This window comes from Carcharodon carcharias, chromosome 30, assembly GCF_017639515.1.
Source record: "Carcharodon carcharias isolate sCarCar2 chromosome 30, sCarCar2.pri, whole genome shotgun sequence".
Lineage (NCBI taxonomy): Eukaryota > Metazoa > Chordata > Chondrichthyes > Lamniformes > Lamnidae > Carcharodon > Carcharodon carcharias.
Window position 1 is genome coordinate 31,727,639 of NC_054496.1, and position 26,248 is coordinate 31,753,886.

At 42.3% G+C, this 26,248-nt stretch overlaps 1 protein-coding gene across 1 annotated transcript; it reads right to left on the reverse strand.

The window, feature by feature from the left end:
* Positions 1–11,507: 11,507 nt before the first annotated feature.
* LOC121271238 (zona pellucida sperm-binding protein 3-like) lies at positions 11,508–12,693 on the reverse strand. The gene is made up of 6 exons (XM_041177062.1): positions 12,578–12,693; positions 12,386–12,489; positions 12,117–12,294; positions 11,904–12,030; positions 11,735–11,823; positions 11,508–11,649 (listed from the first exon to the last, which is right to left on the reverse strand). The coding sequence occupies exons 1-6, from the start codon at positions 12,691–12,693 to the stop codon at positions 11,508–11,510; spliced, it is 756 nt and encodes a 251-aa protein (XP_041032996.1).
* Between the last annotated feature and the right edge of the window lie 13,555 nt (positions 12,694–26,248).

Sequence of the window (26,248 nt, forward strand, 5' to 3'; positions counted from 1 at the left end):
ATTGCATTTAATTAATCACCTAGAATTGGTAACAGAACGAGCACTTTCTCTCTAGATACAATGCTGTGAGCTGTTGCTTTCTTGTCTGCCTTCATTTACATTACTAGCTGTGACATCTTTAATCTTCCCGAGACAACTCATGCTCTGTTCAATCTTTCCCTGAAATTTGAGATGTAATCCAGGAGAATAGTTTCGGAGTTTTGTCACACCAATTTCTCATGAATCAATTTCAGTGGTCCCCTTACCTCATGACTAGAAACTAGTTCAAAAGGGCTAAAACCAGGCAATGCATTAGGAGTGTCTCTAATAGCAAATAACAAGAATGGTATTCCTGTATTCTGATGTTGTGGATAATACTGATAGTATGGCTGTTATCATAGTTTTAAATTGTGATGTCATCTTTCCAAAGCTCCTTGTGACTCTGGATGGTAAGCTGTTGACTTAAACTGTTTTATTCTCAAACTGTTCATTACTTCCTTTAATAGCTGTGATATGAAATTTGACTCCTGATCTGATTGAATTTCCTGAGGTAAACCATATCTTGTAAAAGATTTAGTGAAATCCTCCACTAACTTCTTGAGTGCAATATTTATTAAAAGAATCGCTTCAGGGAACCTATTAGACACATCAATTATTGTCAGTAATTACTGATTTCCAGTTTTCCCCTGAGGGAGGGCACCTACACAATCAATCATGGCCATAGTAAAAGTTTCTTCAAATGCTGGTATTGGAATTAAATGTGCCGGCTTAATCAATGTTTGTGGTTTCCCTATTTCCAGACATGTGTGACATGTTCTACAGAACTTCACTATTTCCATGTGCAATCCTGGCCAAAAAGAAAAACCTCTGTATCTTTTCCTCTGTTTTCCTAATTCCTAAATGTCACCACCCAACCCTTTCACGATCAATTCTCAACATCTCATTTCTACACCCTAATGGGCTAGCAATCTGCTGCATCTCACTGCAACTTTCCTTTGCTGAGACATAATCTGGCCTCCATTTTCTCATTTAAATATCAGCCTTAAGGTAATAACATACTGGAATATATGTTGCCTCTTTTTCTGAGTAAGCTGCCTGATAGAACTTTTTTAATTGCAAATCATTTTTTTCTGTAACTCCACTCACCTCCTTGAGTTAAACATTTCTGCTGAATTGTGCTTTCTTCCTGAACAATGTTATTAAACACAGAGCCAGCTGATTGGATTTTGACACCTTGTTCTTGCCTTTGAGCTGCCTCCCCTGCTTGTTTGTTCTTGTTTCAATCTATGAGTCTGTGATCTCTTTACCACTCAAGCTGGAAACAATCCAAGATGCTCTGTCTGTAACACCTCTGTTGAAAATGCTTCTACAGGCTACTCAACTACCAGAGGCATCACACAAATCTCTGACCCAGCTATATCATTATCCAAAATAATTTGAAACCTTACAAAGGGCACTTTTTCCACAACTCCAACAATATCTTCCCCTCTCTTCCATTTGCTCTTGAAATTTATCTTCCACAAGGGTGGAATGTTTAGCATCTCCGCAAACCCCGTTTATTATCACCTGCTCCTGCAGTAATCCCTCTCAATACAAATATCACTATCCCACAACATTAATGATTAACTATCCCCTGTGTCTCTTAAAATGTTAACATTTTACCTACTCCACCCTGGACACATGGAAAGACTTCCCCTTCACACACAAAGTCTTTAACATTTTTACAACTTGCCCCTCTGATTTCTCCTGGGCAAATTGTGAACACATTCCCACTCCTTTACCTTTCACTGAATCTTACTGCTTTACCTGTTCTCAAACAATAGTTTTCCCTGTGCCTGAACCTCAGAACCCACAGTACCTTTCTTTCCAGAACTTTTCTGCACCCCAATAATTCCAACAGATTTTCTCTGTAATTTCCAACACACTGACTTTTTAATGCCCCACTTTATTACAATGAAAACACCTCAATTTTCAAAAGTCACTCCTACCCTCAGCACCTTCCTTTTAATTCTGAGAAAAAACTTTCTGGGAATTTCCAGCTACTGCTTCTCTTCCCTAACTACCCACTTCCTTTCACCTTTCCACTTTCTATCCTTCTTGGATTTAAAAGGGTAAAGGAAAAAATGTTTAGCTCTGTGTACTAACTCATAATCATCAGCTTAAACTGCTTCTTTTCTTACCATTTGAACTCTCTGTTCCCTACTTGAGTTCACACTACCGAAGGAATTGAAACTTAAAATACTTCCAGATGAATTTTTCTCTAAGAGCTGTAAAGGTTGTCTCTATTTTTAATGCCGATATCCACCAATCAAAATTATATTGTTTTACTCTCGCAAACTAAGTATATATGTTTGCTCAGCCTGTTTTCTTATATTGCTAAATTTCTGCCCGTAGGCCTCAGGAACTAATTCCTATTCACTCAAAATAGCCTTTTTCAACACACCATATTTCACTGATACCTCTTCAGATAGAAAAAGGCTCATCTGCTCTACCCAACAACCTGCATTGTAACAACAATGTCCAATACTCCAGTGACCATTTCATCATTTTCTCTATCTTCTCAAATGAAATAAAGAATGCTTCAACATCTTTTTCCTTAAGCTTTGGAACAGCTTGTACAAATCTAATCATCTCCCCATTGGGCTTTAGGTTAAAGGCTTTTTCATCATCAGAACTCTCCTCAGAACCTCTGATCTCTTTTTGAACCTCAAACCATTTAAGAAATGATTCCCTTTCTCTTCCCTTCTCTCTTTCCCTTGCCTCTCTTTCTTTATCCTTCTCTCTTGCCTGAAATCCCAGGTCCAGCTTCCTTTCTTTCTCCAGCCTTCCTGCTTGTTCCCTTTGAAATGGCCTTTTCTTTCCTTTGCTTCTAATTGATGATTTTTTCAGTCCCTTTGATTGTTCAGGTTCCAGCATCTTCATTTGTAACTCAAGTCTCATTATCTCCAGCTGTGACTCACTGGTGTCAGTTATCACTTCCAACTGTAGATGCTGTGCTGTACCTTTAATTATATCTGCTTTCTTCACCCCTACAGGCAACACTAATTTTAATTTAACTGCGAAATCTGTTAACTTATCCTTGGATACTTTTTGTAACACAATCAGAGTTATATCTTCTACTCCCAGACAAGTCTTTGCAATTTCCAAAGCCATCTTGCAGCCTCACCATTAACAAAAAGCTTCACCAACTCCTGACTACAAAGTGCTTCTCATACTCATACCCTTAAGATTCACCAATTCTGAACGAATGAAGAAATTACAAATATTATCCTGCCAAGAGCCCCCAATTGTTATGACACAGCAGTTGGGAAAAGGCTGAGGTGTTTAAATCACAGAGGGAAACTTGAACAGCTTTCATAACCTGTATTTTCAACTGGTATATTTGATTTGCAGCTCTGAATTCAGGAATAAGACCACTGTGCCTCAAAATGTTTTTGATATCAAACTAAATTAAACATTATTAACTTAACAATGAATCAACCAAATACACAACTAAAAATTAATACCATCCTAACTTTTAAACAAATCTGCAAATTAATCACGTCCAGGTAAATCTCCACCAAGGCAACAATAATCCATAGACTTTAAACAAACATCAGGAAAAGCATATTTGGCCTTACAAATTCAAAATGAGGTTCCTTGCAATTTGGTTCCTTTGCAGACACAGTTGTTGGCTTACAGGCTGGTTAGATCATAAATGCCTCTGCCTAACACACACAAACTCTTTTCCGTTTATACCTAGTGTTTTCTTTGAATGTAAATTTTCCATTGTATCACCAGGCTGTTAATGTTATATCTCCTAACAATAACATCCTTTCGTTCCACCAATTTTATTAGTAAACTGAAAAATGTAAACACATTGCTTGGCATCTTCTAGCTAGGTGCAAGATTTTAGTCCTGCCCTGTAATCCTTTAATCAACAAATGCAAATTTACACTTTACCTTCTCCTTATATTCATCTAATTAACATCTCAGAGTGACTGTACATCGAAGCTCCCGGACTGGCTGACATTAATCTAATGAATTTTCACACAGTCAAACACACAGACACAAGACCCCCTACAATTCCATTTTAAAAATGATTTCCAATAACATTATAGACATTAATATCTCTTCGTCACAGAATCTAGATAAATATCCTTTCCCAAGGATTGACAATTTGCATGCTAAGCTAGCTGGATGAAAATCGTAATCCAAACTGGGCATGAGGCATGCATCCCAACAGCTAGAGCTGGACAGCACGGAACCATTAACATGTACAACTGCTGCAAAAATATACACACCTAACCTTTTTTATATCATCTGTATGTGCAGTCATCCAAAGGACCATGGAAAGTTACTGCAAGTACCTCCCCGTGCAGTGGTATACCTGGATGATGTCCTAATCACAGGGTCAATGGAAGCCAAACATTTAGTCAACCTAGAAGATGTTTCAAGGTGACTTTTGGAAACTAGTGTGCAGCTGAAAGAAGAGAAATGTACCTTCCAAATGTCAGAAGTCACTTACTTGTGTCACCAAGAGGAGAAGTCAGGGAAATCGAATGGGCACCTTCTTCAATCAGTGTCACTGAACTCAAGTCTTTTTTGGGAATGAAAAATTATTATAGTCGCTTCTTGTCAAATTTATCAACAGTGATTGCACTTTCACACTTACTATTCAAAAAGAACCATGGTTGGTCACAAAGAGAAGCACCTTCATGAAAGTCAAGAAGCTATTACATTCATCATGTTCACTGCTACATTAAGACCCATCAAAAGAATTAATGTTAACCTGTAAAGCTTGTTGCATCTCCTCATGGTGTGGGAGCAGTGTGGTCACACAGGATGGATGATGGTTTTGAAAGGCCTATAGGCTATGTCTCCAGAACCCTCTCTGAAGCTGTGAAGGCTTATTCACAACTTGAAAACAAAGGTTTATCAGTAATATTTGGAGTGAAGAAATTACACCAGTGTCTGCACGAAGAACATGTCAGCAGAGTGTTGGATTATAAACCATTATTGGATGTAACGTGGGAGGATAAATCCATGTTTTTATTGACTGGTCATGCACATTCCAAGTGAATGGATGTGTATGAAGTTAGATCACTGACATCATGCGCAGCTATTGAAAAGCCGTGCCAATGTTTCAGTATACGTGGCCTAGCGGAGGTAATTGTTTTGAACAATGGTCCAGCATTCACTAGTACAGAATTTCAGGATTCATGAATTTAATTGGAATGAAACATCTTAAACAGCACAATATCATCCCTCATCAAGTGGGTTAGCTGGAAGAGCAGTGCAAACTTTCACAACAGGAATGAAGAAGTTTTATCCAAAGGTACTTTAGAAACTCGACTTTAACCTGTTCTTCTCAATTATAGTATGAGTCCTCAACAACTACGGGTTCAACACCATCTGATTTAGAGATGAAACGTCGCCTTCATACAAGGTTAGTCTGGTGTTTCCAAACTTAATGGGGAAGGTAGAGAAGAATCAGAGCAGTCAGAAATTAAATCACTTTATTCATAGTAAAGTTTGAAGATTTCCTGTGGGAAATTCAGTCTTTGTGTGGAATTTTGGAAATGGACCTATTTGGGTTCCTGGTATAATTTTCTCTGAAACTGGACCTTTGTCATTCCAAGTGGAAGTGAAAGACCAGGTTGCTTGAAAACATGTGGATCACCTTAGGTTTAGAGAGACATTCCAACAATCAGCTATTCCATCATACAAAAGGGGTGAAATATAAACTGGTGTAAGGGGGGTGGGACAGGTAGAACTGGATAGAGGGCCAGTGATAGGTGGAGATTGCCAAAAGATGTCATAGACAAAAGGACAAAGAGGTGTTGAAGGTGGTGATATTATCTAAGGAATGTGCTAATTAAGGGTAGAAAGCAGGACAGCAAGGTACAGATAACCCTAGTGGGGGTGGGGTGAAGGGAAGGGATCAAAACAGGCAAAAAGATAGAGATAAAAAAAATGGATGGAAATATATTTAAAAATAATGTTAATAGGTGAAAGAAGAAAAATCTATATAAGTTATTGTGAAAAAAAGTGGTGATCGGAAAGGTGGTGGGGATGATCGAGAGATTTCTTGATCTAAAATTGTTGAACTCAATATTCAGTCCGGAAGGCTGTAAAGTGCCTAGTCGGAAGATGAGGTGCTGTTCCTCCAGTTTGCGTTGAGCTTCACTGGAACAATGCAGCAGGCCAAGGACGGACACGTGGGCATGAGAGCAGGATGGAGTGTTGAAATGGCAAGCGACAGGGAGGTCTGGGTCATGCTTGCAGACAGACCAAAGGTGTTCTGCAAAGCGGTCACCCAGCATGCGTTTGTTCTCTCCAATGTAGAGGAGACCACATTGGGAGCAACGAATGCAGTAGACTAAATTGAGGGAAGTGCATGTGAAATGCTGCTTTACTTGAAAGGAGTGTTTGGGCCCTTGGATGGTGAAGAGAGGGGAAGAAAAGGGGCAGGTGTTGCACCTTCTGCGGTTGCATGGGAAGGGGCCATGGGTGGGGGTTGAGGTGTAGGGGGTGATGGAGGAGTGGACCAGGGTGTCCCTAGGGGAACGATTCCTGCCGAATACTGCCCGGGGGCTGGGTGAAGGTAAGATGTGTTTGGTGGTGGCATCATGCTGGAGTTGGTGGAAATGGTGAAGGATGATCCTTTGAATGCGGATGCTGGTGGGGTGATAAGTGAGGACAAGGGGGACCCTATCATGGTTCTGGGAGGGAGAGGAAATTTTGAGGGCGGATGCGCGGGAGCTGGGCCAGACACGGTTGCGGGCCCTGTTAACCACTGTGGGTGGAAAACCTCGGTAAAGGAAGAAGGAAGACATGTCAGAGGAACTGTTTTTGAAAGTGGCATCATCAGAACAGATGCGACAGAGGCGAAGGAACTGAGAGAATGGGATGGTCTCCTTACAGGAAGCAGGGTGTGAGGAGCTGTAGTCGAGGTAGCTGTGGGACTTAGCAGGATTGTAATGAATATTGGTGGACAGTCTATCACCAGAAATTGAGACAGGGAGGTCAAGGAAGGGAAGGGAATTGTCAGAGATGGACCATGTGAAAAAGATGGAGGGGTGGAAATTGGAAACAAAATTAATAATTTTTTCCAGGTCCAGATGAGACCACAAAGCAGCACTGAAGCAATCATCAGTGTACCGGAGAAAGAGTTGTGGAAGGGGGCCGGAGTAGGACAGGAACAAGGAATGTTCCACATACCCCATAAAGAGACAGGCATAGCTGGGGCCCATGCGGGTACCCATAGCCACACCTTTTATTTGGAGGAAGTGAGAGGAGTTTAAGGAGAAATTGTTCAGTGTCCGAACAAAACACCTCCATGCCCGGCCCATCTCCCGCACATCCGCCCTCACAACTTCCTCTGCCTCCCGGAACCATGATAGGGTCCCCCTTGTCCTCACTTATCACCCCACCAGCCTCCGAATTCAAAGGATCATCCTCCGCCATTTCTGCCAACTTCAGCATGATGCCACCACCAAACACATCTTCCCTTCACCACCCTTGGCAGTATTCCACAGGGAGCGTTCCCTCTGGGACACACTGGTCCACTCCTCCATTACCCTCTACAACTCAAACCCCTCCCACGGCATATTTCCATGCAACTGCCGAAGGTGCAACACCTGCCCCTTTACTTACCCTCTTCTCAGCGTCCAAGGGCCCAAACACTCCTTTCAAGTGAAGTAGCATTTCACTTGCACTTCCAACAATTTAGTCTACTGCAGTCGTTGCTCCCAATGCGGGTTCCTCTGCGTTGGAGAGACCAAACGCAGACTGGGTGACCGCTTTGCAGAACACCTTCGGTCTGTCCGCAACCATGACCCAGACCTCCCTGACACTTGCCATTTCAACATTCCACCCTGCTCTCATGCCCACATATCCATGCTTGGCCTGCTGCATTGTTCCAGTGAAGCTCAACGCAAACTGGAGGAACAGCACCTCATCTTCTGACTAGGCACTTTACAGCCTTCTAGACTGAATATTGAGTTCAACAATTTAAGATCATGAAATCTCTCCTCCATCCCCACCCACTTTCCGATCCCCCCCTTTTTTTCCCAATAATTTATACAGATTTTCTTTTCCTAACTATTTCCATTATTTTTAAATGTATTTCCATCCATTGTTTTATCTCTACCTTTGCGTTCCCTTCAACCCACCCCACCCCCACTAGGGCTTTCTGTACCTTGCTTGTCCTGCTTTCTACCCTAAATTAGCACATTCCTTAGATAATATCACCACCTTCAACACCTCTTTGTCCTTTTGTCTATGACATCTTTTGGCTATCTCCACCTATCACTGGCCCTCTATCCAGCTCTACCTGTCCCACTCATCCCCCCTTAAATCAGTTTTTATTTCACCTCAGTTCTATTTTTACTTAGTTCTGTTGAAGAGTCATACGGATTCGAAACGTTAACTGTGTTCCTCTCCGCAGATGCTGCCAGACCAGCTGAGTTTTACCAGGTATTTTTATTTTTTTTTTTGGATTTCCACAGTTTTTTGACTTTACTCCATAATACATGTTGAACCTTTAATCCCTGAGGTGACAGATGCACCTTGAATAGACATACCCGATGTCTCTGTTGAAGTCCCAAGTTCTGAACTACAGTTGTCGAAGGATGTCCCTGATACTGCAGCTCCTGATCATGTCGATCCAGTGGGAAAATCACAAGTGATGGAGCTATGCTGCTCTCAATGTATTAGAAAGACACCTTGGAGATTTAATCTTTAATCATATCACCTACGCATATATGTATATATTGTGGATTAAAATATTTTTGTCAACAGGAAATGTAAAGAAAACTAAAGGGTGAGGAAATGTCGTGATTGTAAGCATAACCTATTCTATGGCCTTTAGTAGTCACGTGATTGTACAGACAAATGTGTCCTAAATGTAGCTAATCCTGGGGGTGAAGCTTTCTCATTGTGGTCCTGGTCCAAGCATGTAGTTTCTAAAAGAGCTGATTACATAAATGCCTTTCCAATGACACCATCCGTCTTACTAGTAACTACCTAAGGCTGAGGCAGACTTCAAATAACACAGGAGAGGAAATAATACCCCCATCACAACCCTACCAAATCCTTGGAACAGTTTAAACAGCTCAATCAGATCAGCCATCAATCTTCAAAATCAGGAAAGTTAAACATTGAGCAAAATGAAGTCTGGGGATGTAAACAATCAGTATTGAAACTCAGAGAACAGAAGGGTCATTTGATGTTTGGTTCCCAAAAGTCCAGACTGAAATCCAGATGTGTGTGTACCCAAGGTTCTCTAAAACTGAAGCATCACATCCCCTCCTTTCAGAGAGAGTCCAATGTTCCAAGAGTCTTGATTATGCTAGTTTATAATGATTGCTATAGTTCTATCAAATGTTTGTTCCTCCACCATTCAGACAAAAACACATTTTTCACTTGCTTAGTTCCAGAGTGGTTGACCTTACTCGCCTGCACGGAATGACATTTGCCATTGCTTGGCCCGCCCACTCAATCACATTTGCGTCCCTTCCCCTCTCGGATTGATGATTAACATCACCTGCAAACTTGTGCGAATAGACAGTTGGATCTTTAAGTCACGGGTGAAGTTCAGGTACCAGATCAGATCCCTGGGAAGCAACATATGCCACATCCTGATGGTCTGATGATGCTTTCTTTATCCCCATTCACCTCATTTTCCTCCAATCTGTGAAAAATTATTGAATGCCCTCTGAAAGTCCATGCACACTCATTCATCAACCCTAATAATTTGAGAGTTTAGTCCAATACTATTTAACAACATAATTGAGACCTGTTGGGTGAGTAGCTGTTAGTTTCCAGAACTGAATCTTACTTTAAAAATCTCCTGAGGATGTGAGCTTAACTGGCAAGGCCAACACTTGTCCTTGAGCTGAATAACTTGCTAAGCTATTGCAGAATGCAGTTTAGTGTTAACCAGATTGCTGTGGGTCAGGAGTCACACACAGACAAGGTAAGGATGACAGATTCCCTTCCTTCAAGGGCATTAGTGAATGAGATGGGCTTTCCATGCTAATTATCCTATTAACCATTACTGAAAATTGTTTTATATTTCAGATTTTTAAATTGAACTTAAATTCCACCACCTATAGCAAGAGCATTAGCTTGGTTCTTGAGCTGATGGTTCCAGTGATACCAACACTAGGGAACCATCAAATGCCCAAAAGTATAAGGTCCCCTGGGGTGGAAAGAAGGATTTTCAAAGTAGTACTAAATTAGTAGGACCTCATCATCTGTTTAATTCATGAACAGGAAGATTGCATTTAGATGGGAAAGCTGGTGGTGTGCGCACTTCTTGTAAAATAATTACCTCCCAGTGAATGTTCCTCTCAGACCACGTTACTAAACTATGCTAGTTCTCACACAACCTTCTGTGCTTGATCTGCAGGTTCACTATTCCCCACAATACACAAGCTTTAGTGCATAGTTTGCTCAGTGAGAATGAGTTATCACTGCCCAAAAATTAGCTTTCAAGAGCAGCAGCTCAGGTGTCAAAAAAAATCAAGTGGGTGATTAAACTAAAATAATAGTTGCAGTTGTGACCTCATACCCACTGATCACAGCAAACCTCAAACATTCCAATACTGTGTGTCCCTCTCCAGGGGGGGTGAACATCACCATGGATGAGAACGAGGCAGCCTGAGTAAACACCCACACCAGCCAGGCTCAGGAGCAGGTCCACATGGAGGCACCAGACCTGCTCACTGCACCTCCCCAATCCCAGATAGTTAAAGTTAAGGAGCCAGGGGTCTGATGTAGGCAGAAACATGAGCAGCAGCCCAAAGGAGTGAAAGTTAGTGCTTCTCTCTGCCTTCAGTAAACCCATCATTCAGGAGATAAAGCAAAATACTGCAGAAGATAGAAATGAGAAACAAAAGGAAACTGCTGGACAAACTGAAGAGAATCATCTGGACTCAAAACATGAACCCAATTTCACTCCACAGATGCTGACAGACCTGCTGAGTTTGTCCAACAACTTTTGTTGTTGTTTCATCATTCAGGAGGCCTAGTTCTGTGCTTGGATACACTGAAGCCAGCCAATAGTTCCATGGAGACATTTCACATGTTGAGGATGGAGACAAATCAACACCCAGACAGAATATCAAGGAATCACTACTTTATTGATCATTTGGTCACTGGTTGACCTGACTTTGCTTGTGTTTCCTGTACAGGAACAAGGCCAGCAATGAAGCAGAGATCAGAGAGACAGCTGTCACAGTCAGGGCCACGATCAGGACCACCTCAGACTCCACACCTACAAAGCAATGAGAAACCAATGGTTAGTGAAGGAAACAATGAGGGGACAATGGAAACCAGCAGTCAGCCAACTCACCACCTGGAGACCTCTCCTGCATCCTTCGCTCAGCCTCATTCAGGGACTCTGTTGCCAGCTTGGTCACATCAGTATCCAGAATGAGCAGGGGTCCAAGTGAGGCCTCACCCTCCCTCTTCAATCCAGCTTCACTCTCTGCAACATCAAACATTCCAGTTAGAGAGGGGAAAGGGGGGATCTCCAACATCTAGAGGATCAATGTCCTACCAGCTTCAGGTACAAGATCTCTCCTTCCTCTGGAACCAAACCACAACTCCCTTGTGGCACCACAGTTACCCACATGGCAACAGGCACAAATGTCAATGCTCGATTCCTCCAATGGGGTCCAGCTAAACAATAGAAACAGTCCATTAACCATGTTGTGCATCACATCCCAACACAACACATCCATGAGGGAGAGAGGGGGAAACTTACACATTGTGCACCTTCTGGAAAGTACAAGCTTTGGTCCTGGAATCCCTCTGATCCACTGGAGCAACTTTCAGGTGACAGGTAATGAAAATCTGAGGGACACATTCAACACAAGTCATGATTCAGTGACTCCCTCCCAACATGGAGACCCCAATGATCAGCTTCCTCTTACCAAGGAACGGTCATCTCCAAGGAAACGGAACGCATCCAGGTCAAACCGGAGCTTGTCCAGCTCCCGCTCGTCTCCTGGCAACACAAAGGTTGAAAAGGAGTCCTCAGCTTTGCTGTCCAGGAGGCAACTGAAGAAAGATTCAAAAGGGACAAGAAGTGAATCAAGTGAAGCCATTGAGATGGGAGCAGCTGGAGAAAGCAGAGAGCTCCTTACCCATTGTGGTCAATGATGCTGTATCTCGGGGTGGAGTCCTTGTCTAGACTCAATGTAGCTACACAGTGGTCAATGTAGAGCTTCAGGGGCATGTGGTTGGTCATTGAAACAGAGGCCTCAATGTGAATGAGTTCACCCAGGTAGTAGACAGTCGAAGTGTGCTCTGTAAGCCAGTCAGCTGAAGTACAAGAGGACAAGGGTTAGAGACAGTGGCTGTAACTCCCAGTGAGTGACTATAGGAAATCACTCCCCATCCACCCATCACATACCATTCATTAGGCGCAGAGAGAATGACAGATGCCCTTCTCCAGACTTGGTGGAGCTGAATGGGATCCAGGTGGGCTTGATGGGGTCACTGCTCACATTGCCCTTCCTGGAAAGGCAGGGGAGTCATTTTAGGATAACTTCAGAGACCACCAGCAGCTGTAGATCTTATTGACCAAGAGATTAAAGATTCTCACCTAAAATAACGACACTCAATGGGAACGACAGCTCCATTCGTTCTCACAATGACAGATCCATGATACTCTGGGGTGTGGTTCAGGTGGGTGGTGTAGATGAGGAAATCTCCAATCATCTGAAAGAATCAGGTTAAGGAATGAAGAACTGATCTGAAATGAGAATGTTCTCCACAGGGGTTAACAATGAAGTCATCCCATCCCCTGGAAACAATTCAGAGGGGGATTGACAGGGTCAGTGTGAAGAGGCTGCTTCCCCCCAGCTGGAGAGAGTTTACTATTGGGGTGGTTATCTCAGGTCAGGTGTCAGTCATTTAAGATTGTGACAGGGAATTCTTTCATCCAGCTGATCATCTACCTTTGGAATTCTGTATTCCTGAGCATTCCCAGATCTCTATTATTGGACACATTCAAGGCAGATGGATTTATTTTGGGACATGAAGGGAATCTAAGAATATGTTAAGAGGACAGGAACATGGAGGTTGTGTAGATGATCAGCCAGGATCTTAATGATTGGGGGAACAGGCTTGAGGGGCCTTGTGACCTCATCTTGGGTTTTAGTTGCTATGCAACCTCAGCCCTTTATCCAAAGAGTGAGATCATCAGAACAAGACCAGGATCCATGAATAGGAAACAGAGTCAACAAAAGGACAGCTTCAGTTAACAGTAAAAGGAGCCACAATTGGACAGTAATATGGAGCATGGAAATAGAACAGTTTGAAACCAAGGGCCCCAATTATTACCATGATTGGGAAAGTGAGAAGTGTGGAGTTCCTCTAGTCCAATAAATTTCAATTCTCATTCTCCCCATTTAAGAAACAACTCAAATGGATTAAACTGGACCAAAACTGAAGTCTCCAGCTGGATTGATCTGAACGAGGGGAACAGAGCTAAAAATTCTCAAAAACAGCAAGAGCAAAAGCTTGGAGAAACCAAAAAAGGTGGTTCACGACCAGTGGGGCTGATGTGACAAGCTCAGAGACACTCAAACCAGTTAAAGCAAAATACAATACAGAATAGAAAGCTAATTCGGGGTTTTATAAAGCAGGAGGCAGCTATCCGCTCAATATCATTGACATCTCACCCAGTGTTGGAATGAAGAGTGGGGAACAATCTACAGCCCAAGCTTAGAGCAAGAGCTGAGGATTCCCATTACCTGCAACCTGCTGCCGCACTCATGCAGTCCATAGTCAAAGAGGACAGTGTGGTTCTGAGAGTAGATCCTGGTTGGCCGACAACCTGCTGTCCCCAGGGTCAGGTCAGCAGCTTTGATCAGGTGCCTGGTTCCAAATAAATCCAACTGGACCCTGAGCAGCAGCTTGTCCTCTCCACACTGCACCATCACAGTCTGCAGTGGAGACACACTTCCACCCTCAGACACATGGAAATGGGAACCAAAGGGAGGCCCAGGAGGAGAGACTGTCTGAGGTACAGGGGTGGCTTTGACTCTGCTCCATGGAAACCTCTGGTCTAGAAACTGTTGCCAAGTATCAGAGCCACAAACAGCTCCAACTAACACCAGCACTGGGAACAAAGCCCTCACTACAAAATCCCCCATGATACCAAACAACTTAACCATGCCTTCAGCCACCGAGCAGCACCTTTTATACACACAAACTGCACTCACCTGACACCAATGAGACCAGAAGCAGCAACACTGAACCAATTAACCAGCCCCAATCTCCACCAATGACAGAACTCATGGATTTCTTACCAGGAGGGCCGATTTTATTTGGACCAATAGGAATCACTCTGAGTTGCTCTGGTGTCACCTGACTGAATTCAGCTCCACAAGTTCTGATAATCTTTTAATTGAAACCAATTAAACCAAATCAACAAAATTGGGATAAATCAGGCACAGCCCCTAATTCAGGTCAGCTGTAAAACCAAGGACAAAATTTAAAGGAACCTTGCAAACTGTAAATCAAAATGTGATTAAAGGAGTCAACAAAACACCCCAGTCCCCGCGGTGCCCATCGAGCACGGAAGGCCTCGAGCGTGTCAGCAGATAGCGCCTGCTCCCTCTCCAGGGACATCCGGCAGCGAACATAGCCGCGGAAGAGGGACAAACAATCGGGCGGGACTCCCCCGTCGATCGCCCGCTGCCTGGACCTGTTAATGGCCAACTTTGCCAGGCCCAGGAGCAAGGTCACGAGGAGGTCCTCCTCCTTCCCGACCCCCTTCCGCACCGGGTGCCCATAGATCAGGAGCGTGGGGCTGAAGTGCATACAAAACATCAATAAAATGTTTTTCAAATAACTAAAAAGGGAGTCCACAAGTCCTGATGTTGAAGGCACCAATAATCCAATCATCTCAGGTGGTTTTGTTCACTGACCCATGAGGATGAGTGGTGGGCACTGCCCACACTGGCCCAGGGAGCCTGGCGTTCAGACTGATAAATGGTGCGATGGGAAATGGAGACTGTCACACTGCTACAACAACAACAACAACAACTTGTAATTATCTCCCAATTTTAACTTAGAGAAACAGTGTACAGAGAGCTTTACTCTGCATCTAATCCCAAGCTGTATCTGTCCTGGGAGTGTTCAATGTGAAAAGTGTAGAGCAAGATGTTCTCTGTATCTAACCCCAGGCTGTAACTGTATTGGTTCATAGCATCAGTGTAGAGGGAGCTTTTCTCTGGATCTAACCCCATGCGGTACCTGCCCTGGGAGTGTTTTAGGGGGACCCTCTAGAGGGCGATTTGCACTGTATCTAACTTGTGCTGTATGTGCCCTGCGATAGGTTCATGCTAACTCTCCAGCTCCTATCAGAACATGTTCCAATCTCCAGCACTCGATGAGTATAAAATTTACACCAGGGAAGTGGAGTAAACACTCACTCCATGAGTGCCCCTGTTTTAGTGAATCCTCCAGCATATTTATCATCAATGGGGATTTGGGATTTGCCATTTATTTTCCAGGGCAGAATCGGACATGTCCAAGTGAGGTCCAGCACAGCTCGGGAGGAATCCCAGAGTTCCTTCTCTTTGGGTCAATTCTCTGCTGACAGTTTTCACCAATTCACCTGTGTCTCCGCGGTGTCACGCTCGAAAACCCTCACACGGACTCACGAGTGTGTCTCCCGAGGATTTTCTATTCATTCATCCCACACACATCAAGTAAACAACTCAGTAACTTGTATTCCCCACATCCACCGTAAACACTGAAGAAACTTTCTGGGTTTTGTCTAGTTGTTGTCTTGTGAAGGTTTCTGTTCTTCACATCTGGATACAGACACTTTGTGAAATGTAATTAACTGGCTTCATCTGACTGTCTCTATCAGTGATTGGTGAGACACTGTCCAGACAATGAGTGGGATCAGAGGGGTGATAAATTTTATTTAACCATTAGAGATTCACTAAAACAGGGGCACTCATTGGAGTGAGTGTTTACTCCACTTCCCTGGTGTAAATTTTATACTCATCGAGTGCTGGAGATTGGAACACGTTCTGATAGGAGCTGGAGAGTTAGCATGAACCTATCGCAGGGCACATACAGCACAAGTTAGATACAGTGCAAATCGCCCTCTAGAGGGTCCCCATAAAACACTCCCAGGGCAGGTACAGCATGGGGTTAGATCCAGAGAAATGTCGAATTTGTCTCCACTGCACTATTGGAACTGACACTGTGAATGGTTCTGAGTGTGAGGGTCTGACTATGGTCTGGAACTTTGAGTTTATGATATTGTAGATGAGCTTTGATATTGGACGCGGCCTCGCTAATGCCATCGTTTAGATCACAGATAAGGCCATCACCGATCACTTCCTTGTATCACACTCCTCCCACATCCCCTACCCCTCCCAGCTCCACTCCCTCCTGTGTCCATTTCCTAATCCCAACTAACCTCCCTTTGCGTCTCTTTCAACACAACATTTCTGCAGCTCCCAATCTGCCCAACCACTCCCTCACCTCCACCTTTCATGCCCCAGGACCCAAAGAAGCCATTCCTCTGTCTCCCCAGACTATCCCCCGGTACGGCCCTTATCTCTGCTCCCATAAGCCCAAGTGATGCAGATGTAAACAGTCATGGTGAACAATTGCTTTAGCCAACACCAGAGCCGGCTTTACCACACTCACCCTTATTGTGTCCGGCTGTCCTATCACCATATCCGAAGCTGATCACTATTCCAGCATCAGGCTACCTTCATCAGGATAACCCTTCAGCTCCTCTTGTCTACCACAAACCCTCTTCATAAAGCCCTCTCCACACCACCTTCACCTCCAACAAGGGGAAAAAGCTCATGGGCTTCCTTATCACAGAGATTAAGTCCAACTGATCAGCCGACTCTGCCACTCCCCTCCCCTCCCCCGGGTCAAACATCCCCTGTGGCTCAGCCCATCCCCCACCACCATATCCCTGAACCTGCTTCTTTCTCCACTTTCTCTACCTTCCCTCAGACCCACACTGACCACACCTTGTCCCCGACACCTCACCTCATGTTCCTTTAACACTATTCCCACTGAAATGATAACACCCCCCCCTCCCCCCGCAATTTCACTTCCTGTCGAATATTAAAACATTTCCTCTCCTCAGGTCCTTTCTTCCTCCCTTTCAAACCTGCCATCACTACGCACAGATCACAAAAAAACGCTTGACTCATCTGCCCGAGTAATTAAGCTTCCCATCTCCAGCCTCCCTTTCCTCTCCAATGTCAGCATGTTCTCATCTCCCAAATCCCTGCCTGTCTTTCCTGGAATTTCCCGGAACTGTACCGCACCATCCGATCTCTCAACCCCTCCACAGCCTCTCATCTACCCAACTGCTTGTCTGACATCCAGTAATGGCTGAGCTGAAATTTAATATTGGAAAACCAAAGCCATTGTCTTCAGTTGTAGTGATTCCAGGTGAAACCTTTCCTAGTGCCTTTAGGGGTGACATGATTGTTCTGATGAATGAGCCCCAAGGGCGGGTGATCCTGAGGGTGGAGCTTTCTAGTCTTGGATCTGTTTCCAGTAAGTAGCTTCTAAATGAGCTGTGGAATAAAGTGACCTGCTTCAGGTAAGAAACCTGTCTATTACATCAAGTTCATTATGATTGGCAATGTGTATGAACAGCTCCGACGCTGCACCTCGCCTTGTGAATGTGAGGACATCAATCCTTTAGAAGATTATACTCACCAGTCATGCCACCTTTTGGCAGAATCGAGCTGTATGACCCGTCCATGGAAGATTGGAGCCGGTACATAGAGTGCCCAGGTCTTTATTTCAAGGCAAATGATAATAACAGTGAAGGAGAAGCAGAAAGCAATTCCTTTAAGAGTCTGTGTTAGCAACAAATATAAACTCACCTGTAGCCTGACAGCCCCGAACGCCTCCAATTCTAAACTTGATAGTGAATCAGTAGACCTCGTAAATTTGTATTTTCAGCTGAAGCAGAGGCTTAACTCCAGATTAAGGGCCCCAGGAGTGTCCATCACAACTTATATAGTGAAGTTGAAGCAGTTGCTGGAGCTCTGCCACTTCGGAGATACACTCAATGACACGCTGCGGGACCGGTTAGTTTGTGGTGTTCACGACAATGCCATTCAGCACCATTTACTTGCTGATGTTAACATTGATTTGAAGTGGGCCATGGAAATAGCGCTAGCAATGGAGAGTGCTGAGATGGACACGCAGGTTTACAGAGTGTACAACATGGTGCCATTCTTCAGTTGGGCGGGAACCTAGCACTTGGCGTGGCCCGTAAACCACAGAGACAGCAGGGAAGTGGGAGACAATCTCTGCTGTTGAAAAAATGAAAAAGCAAAATGGAAGAATCTCAGAAACAATTCAGAAATTTACCTTGACAGATGTGTGGGTAACCATGTATTGGAAACCTGCAGATTTAAAGAGGCAGAATGCCTTTACTGCCACAGGAAGGGGCCCATAATAAAGCAATTCAGGGTGAAATTGAGACAGCCAATCAGACAGCAGACCAAGAAGTTTGAAGATCACGATATTATTTATCTGAAGCTGCTGATAATGATATCTATTCCCTATACGATGTCAAAGCAGCAAAAACTGAACCAATAACCATTCCCCCTCAAGTGAATGGGAAGCCTCTCGTCATGGAGGTAGACTCAAGAAACTCGACTACATGGATGGGATAACACACATTTAATTATCAAAACGAGCCATTGAAACTGTAGCAAACCACGTCTCAACTGAAGCTGTACACTGGAGAGTCAACACAGTTAAAAGGTATTGGCACTGTCTGTGTCCTTAGGGCTGCCAGTGATCATCGTGACAGATGAAGAGCCTGGTCTTCTGGGCCGGGACCAGTTACAAAAAATTAAGCACAACTGGTCAGAAATCTTTCAAGTGAGAACAGGAGGATTTCCTCAGCTATTAAGAATGTACGACAGCGTATTTCAAGATAAACTGGGAAAGACAAAAAGCTTATATACAAAAATATTTGTAGATTTGGGGGTGATACCCTGTTTCTTTCAGGCTAGACCTGTGCCTTATGCCCTAAAGGAGAAGGTGGATGCAGAATTGTGCCGTTTAGTGAAGCTGGGCATCATCCAGCCAGTCCAATTTTTGGAATGGGCAGTGCCCACACTCCCTGTGATGAAACCAGATCAAACTGTTCCCATTCATGGAGACTTCAAATTAACTATGGACAAGGCTGCTAAATCTTATGACACAGCAGTTGGTAAAGGCTGAGTTCTTTAAATCCCAGTGGGAAACTTGAACAAGTGTCATAACCTACATTTTCAATTGGTATTTTTGAGATGCAGTTCTGAATTCAGGAATAAGACCACCAAGCCTCAAGAGGCTTTTTCTATAATGTAATTCCAGTGTCACCCTGTTCTAACTGTATGGCCCCAATGGCTTTAGCACTCGCGTCAACGGCCAACATAAATTGCTTGGCATAATTGGGTACTGCCAAAACTGGTGTCGTGGTTAATATAGTTTTCAAACTGTCAAATGACTTCTGACACTCCAGTGTCCATTGAAGCTTCTTGTTCATTTTTAATAGGTCAGTCAGTGGAGCAACCGCTTGGCTAAAGTTTGGAAGAAATTTCCAGTAAAGCCCACTCATGCCCCAGAAATCTCAAAACCTCTAGTTTTGTTGCAGGCACTGGGAAATCCACAATATCCTTGTGTTTTGCATCTCGCAGAGCCAACTTACCTTGCCCAATGGTATGGCCTAGATACATAACTTGCGCTTTTGTAAATTCACTTTTAGCCAAGTTCATCACAAAATTAGCTTCTTGCAACCGAGTAAATAATGTTTCAGATGCTGTAAATGCTCCTCCCAAGTCTGATGGAAAACTATCAGATCTTCAATGTAAGCAGCACAATTGCTTAGACCTGCAATTATTTTGTAAGTCAGTCTTTGCAATGTTGCAGGTGCATTCTGCATACCAACTGGCATGACTTTAAACTGATGTAGTCCATTTGGTATCACAAAAGCCGATATCTCCTTTGCTCTTTCCGACAACCATACCTGCCAATATCCTTTTAGCAATTCAATCTTTGTGATAAACTTCGACTGTCCCAATTTCTCAATGCAATATTCTCAATACGGTATAGGAAATGAATCTGCTTTTTCCACAGTATTCACCTTCCAATAGTCCACACACAGACTCTGGGTTCCATCCAACTTCAGTACCAGTACAATAGGCGAACACCAGTAGCTGCACCGAGACTTAAAGATATCATTTTGATGCACGATATCAATTTCTTTTTGCACTGGTGATAACTTTGCTGGATTTAATCTATAAGTATGTTGCCTTATTTAAGATGAAACTTGTGCAGACACATCATGTATTGCTAATTCTGTTTTCCCCAACTTAATCCCACAAATAGATTTGTGTGACTGCAGTAGCTTTTCTAAATGACTTTGACCTTGCTTGGAACATAACTTGATATTTCATTTTAAGTTTCAAGCACCCCCTCATTATCCAATTTGATTAGAGAAAAATCAATTTCAGAGTCCTGCATCATCCATCATCACTAATAGCTCTTTTTGTTCCTTTTCCCTGTCAAAGTACATTTTAAGTATATTTACATGACACACCCTCTGCTTCTTTCTTTTATCTGGGGTATTTATTTAATCATATATTTCACTCAATTCCTTTTCACTCTGCAAGGCCCACTAAACATTGCCTTTAATTAATCACCTAGAATTGGTTACAGAACGAGCACTTTCTCTCTAGATACAATGCTGTGAGCTGTTGCTTTCTTGTCTGCCTTCATTTACTTTCGAGCTGTGACATCTTTAATCTTCCCGAGACAACTCATGCTCTGTTCAATCGTTCCCTGAAATTTGACATGTAATCCAGGAGAATAGTTTCTGTGCTTTGTCACAACAATTTCTCATGAATCAATTTCAGTGGTCCCCTTACCTCATGACTAGAAACTAGTTCAAAAGGGCTAAAACCAGGCAATACATTAGGAGTGTCTCTAATAACAAATAACAAGAATGGTTTCTTCAAATGCTGGTATTGGAATTAAATGTGCCGGCTTAATCAATGCTTGTGGTTTCCCTATTTCCAGACATGTGTGACATGTTCTACAGAACTTCACTACATCCATGTGCAATCCTGGCCAAAAAGAAAAACCTCTGTATCGTTTCCTCTGTTTTCCTAATTCCTAAATGTCACCACCCAACCCTTTCATGATTAATTCTCAACATCTCATTTCAACACCCTAATGGGCTAGCAATCTGCTGCATCTCACTCCAACTTTCCTTTGCTGAGACATAATCTGGCCTCCATTTTCTCATTTAAATATCAGCCTTTTTCTGATTAAGCTGCCTGATATAACTTTTTTAATTGCAAATCATTTTTTCTGTAACTCCACTCACCTCCTTGAGTTAAACATTTCTGCTGAATTGTGCTTTCTTCCTGAACAATGTTATTAAACACAGAGCCAGCTGATTGGATTTTGACACCTTGTTCTTGCCTTTGAGCTGCCTCCCCTGCTTGTTTGTTCTTGTTTCAATCTATGAGTCTGTGATCTCTTTACCACTCAAGATGGAAACAATCCAAGATGCTCTGTCTGTAACACCTCTGTTGAAAATGCTTCTACTGGCTACTCAACTACCAGAGGCATCACACAAATCTCTGACCCAGCTATATCATTATCCAAAATAATTTGAAACCTTACAAAGGGCACTTTTTCCACAACTCCAACAATATCTTCCCCTCTCTTCCATTTGCTCTTGAAATTTATCTTCCACAAGGGTGGAACGTTTAGCATCTCCACAAACCCCGTTTATTATCACCTGCTCCTGCAGTAATCCCTCTCAATACAAATATCACTATCCCACAACATTAATGATTGACTAGCCCCTGTGTCTCCTAAAATGTTAACATTTTACCTACTCCACCCTGGACACATGTAAAGACTTACCCTTCACACACAAAGTCTTTAACATTTTTGCAACTTACCCCTCCGATTTCTCTTGGGCAAATTGTGAACACATTCCCACTCCTTTACCTTTCACTGAATCTTACTGCTTTACCTGTTCTCAAACAATAGTTTTCCCTGTGCCTGAACCTCAGGACCCACAGTACCTTTCTTTCCAGAACTTTTCTGCCCCCCAATAATTCCAACAGATTTTCTCTGTAATTTCCAACACACTGACTTTGTATGCCCCACTTTATTACAATGAAAACACCTCAATTTTCAAAAGTCACTCCTACCCTCAGCACCTTCCTTTTAATTCTGAGAAAATACTTTCTGGGAATTTCCAGCTACTGCTTCTCTTCCCTAACTACCCAATTCCTTTTACCTTTCCACTTTTTATCCTTCTTGGATTTAAAAGGGTAAAGGAAAAAATGTTTAGCTCTGTGTACTAACTCATAATCATCAGCTTAAACTGCTTCTTTTCTTACCATTTGAACTCTCTGTTCCCTACTTGAGTTCACTCTACCAAAGGAATTGAAACTTAAAAAACTTCCAGATGACTTTTTCTCTAAGAGCTGTAAAGGTTGACTCTATTTTTAATGCCGATATCCACCAATCAAAATTATATTGTTTTACTCTCGCAAACTAAATATATATGTTTGCCCAGCCTGTTTTCTTATATTGCTAAATTTCTGCCCGTAGGCCTCAGGAACTAACTCCTATTCACTCAAAATAGCCTTTTTCAGCACACCATATTTCACTGATACCTCTTCAGATAGAAAAAGGCTCATCTGCTCTACCCAACAACCTGCACTGTAACAACAATGTCCAATACTCCAGTGACCATTTCATCATTTTCACTATCTTCTCAAATGAAATAAAGAATGCTTCAACATCTTTTTCCTTAAGCTTTGGAACAGCTTGTACAAATCTAATCATCTCCCCATTGGGCTTTAGGTTAAAGGCTTTTTCATCATCAGAACTCTCCTCAGAACCTCAGATCTCTTTCTAAACCTCAATCCATTTCAGAAATTATTCCCTTTCTCTTCCCTTCTCTCTTTCCCTTGCCTCTCTTTCTTTATCCTTCTCTCTTGCCTGAAATCCCAGGTCCAGCTTCCTTTCTTTCTCCAGCCTTCCTGCTTGTTCCCTTTGAAATGCCCTTTTCTTTCCTTTGCTTCTAATTCAAGATTTTTTCAGTCCCTTTGATTGTTCAGGTTCCAGCATCTTCATTTGTAACTCAAGTCTCATTATCTCCAGCTGTGACTCACTGGTGTCAGGTATCACTTCCAACTGTAGATGCTGTGCTGTACCTTTAATTATATCTGCTTTCTTCACCCCCACAGGCAACACTAATTTTAATTTAACTGCGAAATCTGTTAACTTATCCTTGGATACTTTTTGTAACACAATCAGAGTTATATCTTTTACTCCCAGACAAGTCTTTGCAATTTCCAAAGACATCTTGCAGCCTCACCATTAACAAAAAGCTTCACCAACTCCTGAATACAAAGTGCTTCTCATACTCATACCCTTAAGATTCACCAATTCTGAATGAATGAAGAAATTACAAATATTATCCTGCCAAGAGCCCCCAATTATTATGACACAGCAGTTGGGAAAAGGCTGAGTTGTTTAAATCGCAGAGGGAAACTTGAACAGCTTTCATAACCTGTATTTTCAACTGGTATATTTGATTTGCAGCTCTGAATTCAGGAATAAGACCACTGTGCCTCAAAATGTTTTTGATATCAAACTAAATTAAACGTTATTAACTTAACAATGAATCAACCAAATCCACATCTAAAAATTAATACCATCCTAACTTTTAAACAAATCTGCAAATTAATCACATCCAGGTAAATCTCCACCAAGGCAACAATAATCCATAGACTTTAAACAAACATCAGGAAAAGCATATTTGGCCTTACAAATTCAAAATGATGTTCCTTGCAATTTGGTTCCTTTGCAGACACAGTTGTTGGCTTACAGGCTGGTTAGGTCATAAATGCCTCTGCCTTATACACACAAACGCTTTTCCGTTTATACCTAGTGTTTTCTTTGAATGTAAATTTTTCATTGTATCACCAGGCTGTTAATGTTATATCTCCTAACAATAATATCCTTTCGTTCCACCAATTTTATTAGTAAACTGAAAAATGTAAACACATTGCTTGGCATCTTCTAGCTAGGTGCAAGATTTTAGTCCTGCCCTGTAATCCTTTAATCAACAAATGCAAATTTACACTTTACCTTCTCCTTATATTCATCTAATTAACATCTCAGAGTGACTGTACATCAAAGCTCCCAGACTGGCTGACATTAATCTAATGAATTTTCACACAGTCAAACACACAGACACAAGACCCCTACAATTCCATTTTAAAAATGATTTTCAATAACATTATAGACATTAATATCTCTTCATGACATAAACTAGATTAATATCCTATCCCGAGGATTGATGATTTGTACGCTAAACTAGCTGGAGGAAAATCCTAAACCAAACTGGACATGAGGCATGCATCCCAACAGCTAGAGCTGGACAGCATGGAACCATTAACATGCACAAGGGCTGCAACAATATACACACCTACCCTTTGTTATATCATCTGTATGTGCAATCTTCCAAAGGACCATGGAAAGTCTACTGCAAGTATGTCCCCGCGTAGTGCTATACCTGGATGATGTCCTAATCACAGGGTCAATGGAAGCCGAACGTTTAGTCAACCTAGAAGATGTTTAAAGGTGATTTTTGGAAATTAGTGTGCAGCTGAAAGAAGAGAAATGTACCTTCCAAATGTCAGAAGGTGCTTACTTGTGTCACCAAGGGGATGCCAAAGGAGTAGAGGATTAAGTCAGGAAAATCGAATGGGCATCCTCTCCAATCAGTATCACTGAACTCAAGTCTTTTTTAGGAATGATGAATTATTATTGTCGCTTCTTGTCAAATTGTCAAAAGTGTTTGCACTTTTACACTTACTATTCAAAAAGAACCATGGTTGGTCACAAAGAGAAGCACCTTCATGAAAGTCAAGAAGCTATTACATACATCATGTTTACTAGTACATTATGACCCATCAAAAGAATTAATGTTAACCTGTGATGCCTGATGCATCTCCTCATGGTGTGGGAGTGGTGTGGTCACACAGGATGGGTGATGGTTCTTAAAGGCCAATAGGAAATGTCTCCAGAACCCTCTGTGAAGCCGTGAAGGCTTATTCACAACTTGAAAAGGAAGGTTTTTCAGTAATATTTGAAATGAGGAAATTCCACCAGTGTCTGCACTAACAACATGTCACCAGAGTTTTGGATTATAAATCATTATTGGATTTAATGAGGGAGGATAAAGACATTCCACCTTGTTTTTATTGATCATTCATGCACATTCCAAGTGAATGGATGTGTATGAAGTTCGATCACTGATATATTGCACAGCTATTGAAAAGCCGTGCCAATGTTTCAGTATACGTGGCCTAGCAGTAGTCATTGTTTCAGATAACAGTCCAGCATTCACTAGTACAGAATTTCAGAGATTCATGAGTTGAAATGGAATGAAACATATTAAACAACACAACATCATCCCTCATCAAGCGGGTTAGCTGGAAGAGCAGTGCAAACTTTCACAACAGGAATGAAGAAGTTTTATCCAAAGGTACTTTAGAAACTCGACTTTAACACGGTCTTCTCAATTATAGTATGAGTCGTCAGCAACTACGGGTTCAACACCATCTGATCTAATGATGAAACGTCGCCTTCATACAAGGTTAGTCTAGTGTTTCCAAACTTATGAGGAAGGTAGAGAAGAATCAGAGCAGTCAGAAATTATATCACTGTAGTCATAGTAAAGTTTGAAGATTTACTGTGGGAAATTCAGTTTTTGTGTGGAATTTTGGAAATGGACCTAGTTGGGTTCCTGGTATAATATTCTCTGAAACTGGACCCTTGTCATTCCAAGTGGAAGTGAAAGGCCAGGTTGTTTGAAAACATGTGGATCATCTAAGGTTTAGAGAGACATTCCAGCGATCAGCTATTCCATAATACAAAAGAGGTGAAATATAAACTGGTTTAAGGGGGGTGGGACAGGTAGAACTGGATAGAGGGCCAGTGATAGGTGGAGATTGCCAAAAGATGTCATAGACAAAAGGACAAAGAGGTGTTGAAGGTGGTGATATTATCTAAGGAATGTGATAATTAAGGGTAGAAAGCAGGACAAGCAAGGTACAGATAGCCCAAGAGGGGGTGGGGTGAAAGGAAGGGATCAAAAAAGGCTAAAAGATAGAGATAAAAAAAATGGGTGGAAATACATTTAAAAATAATGGTAATAGGTGAGAGA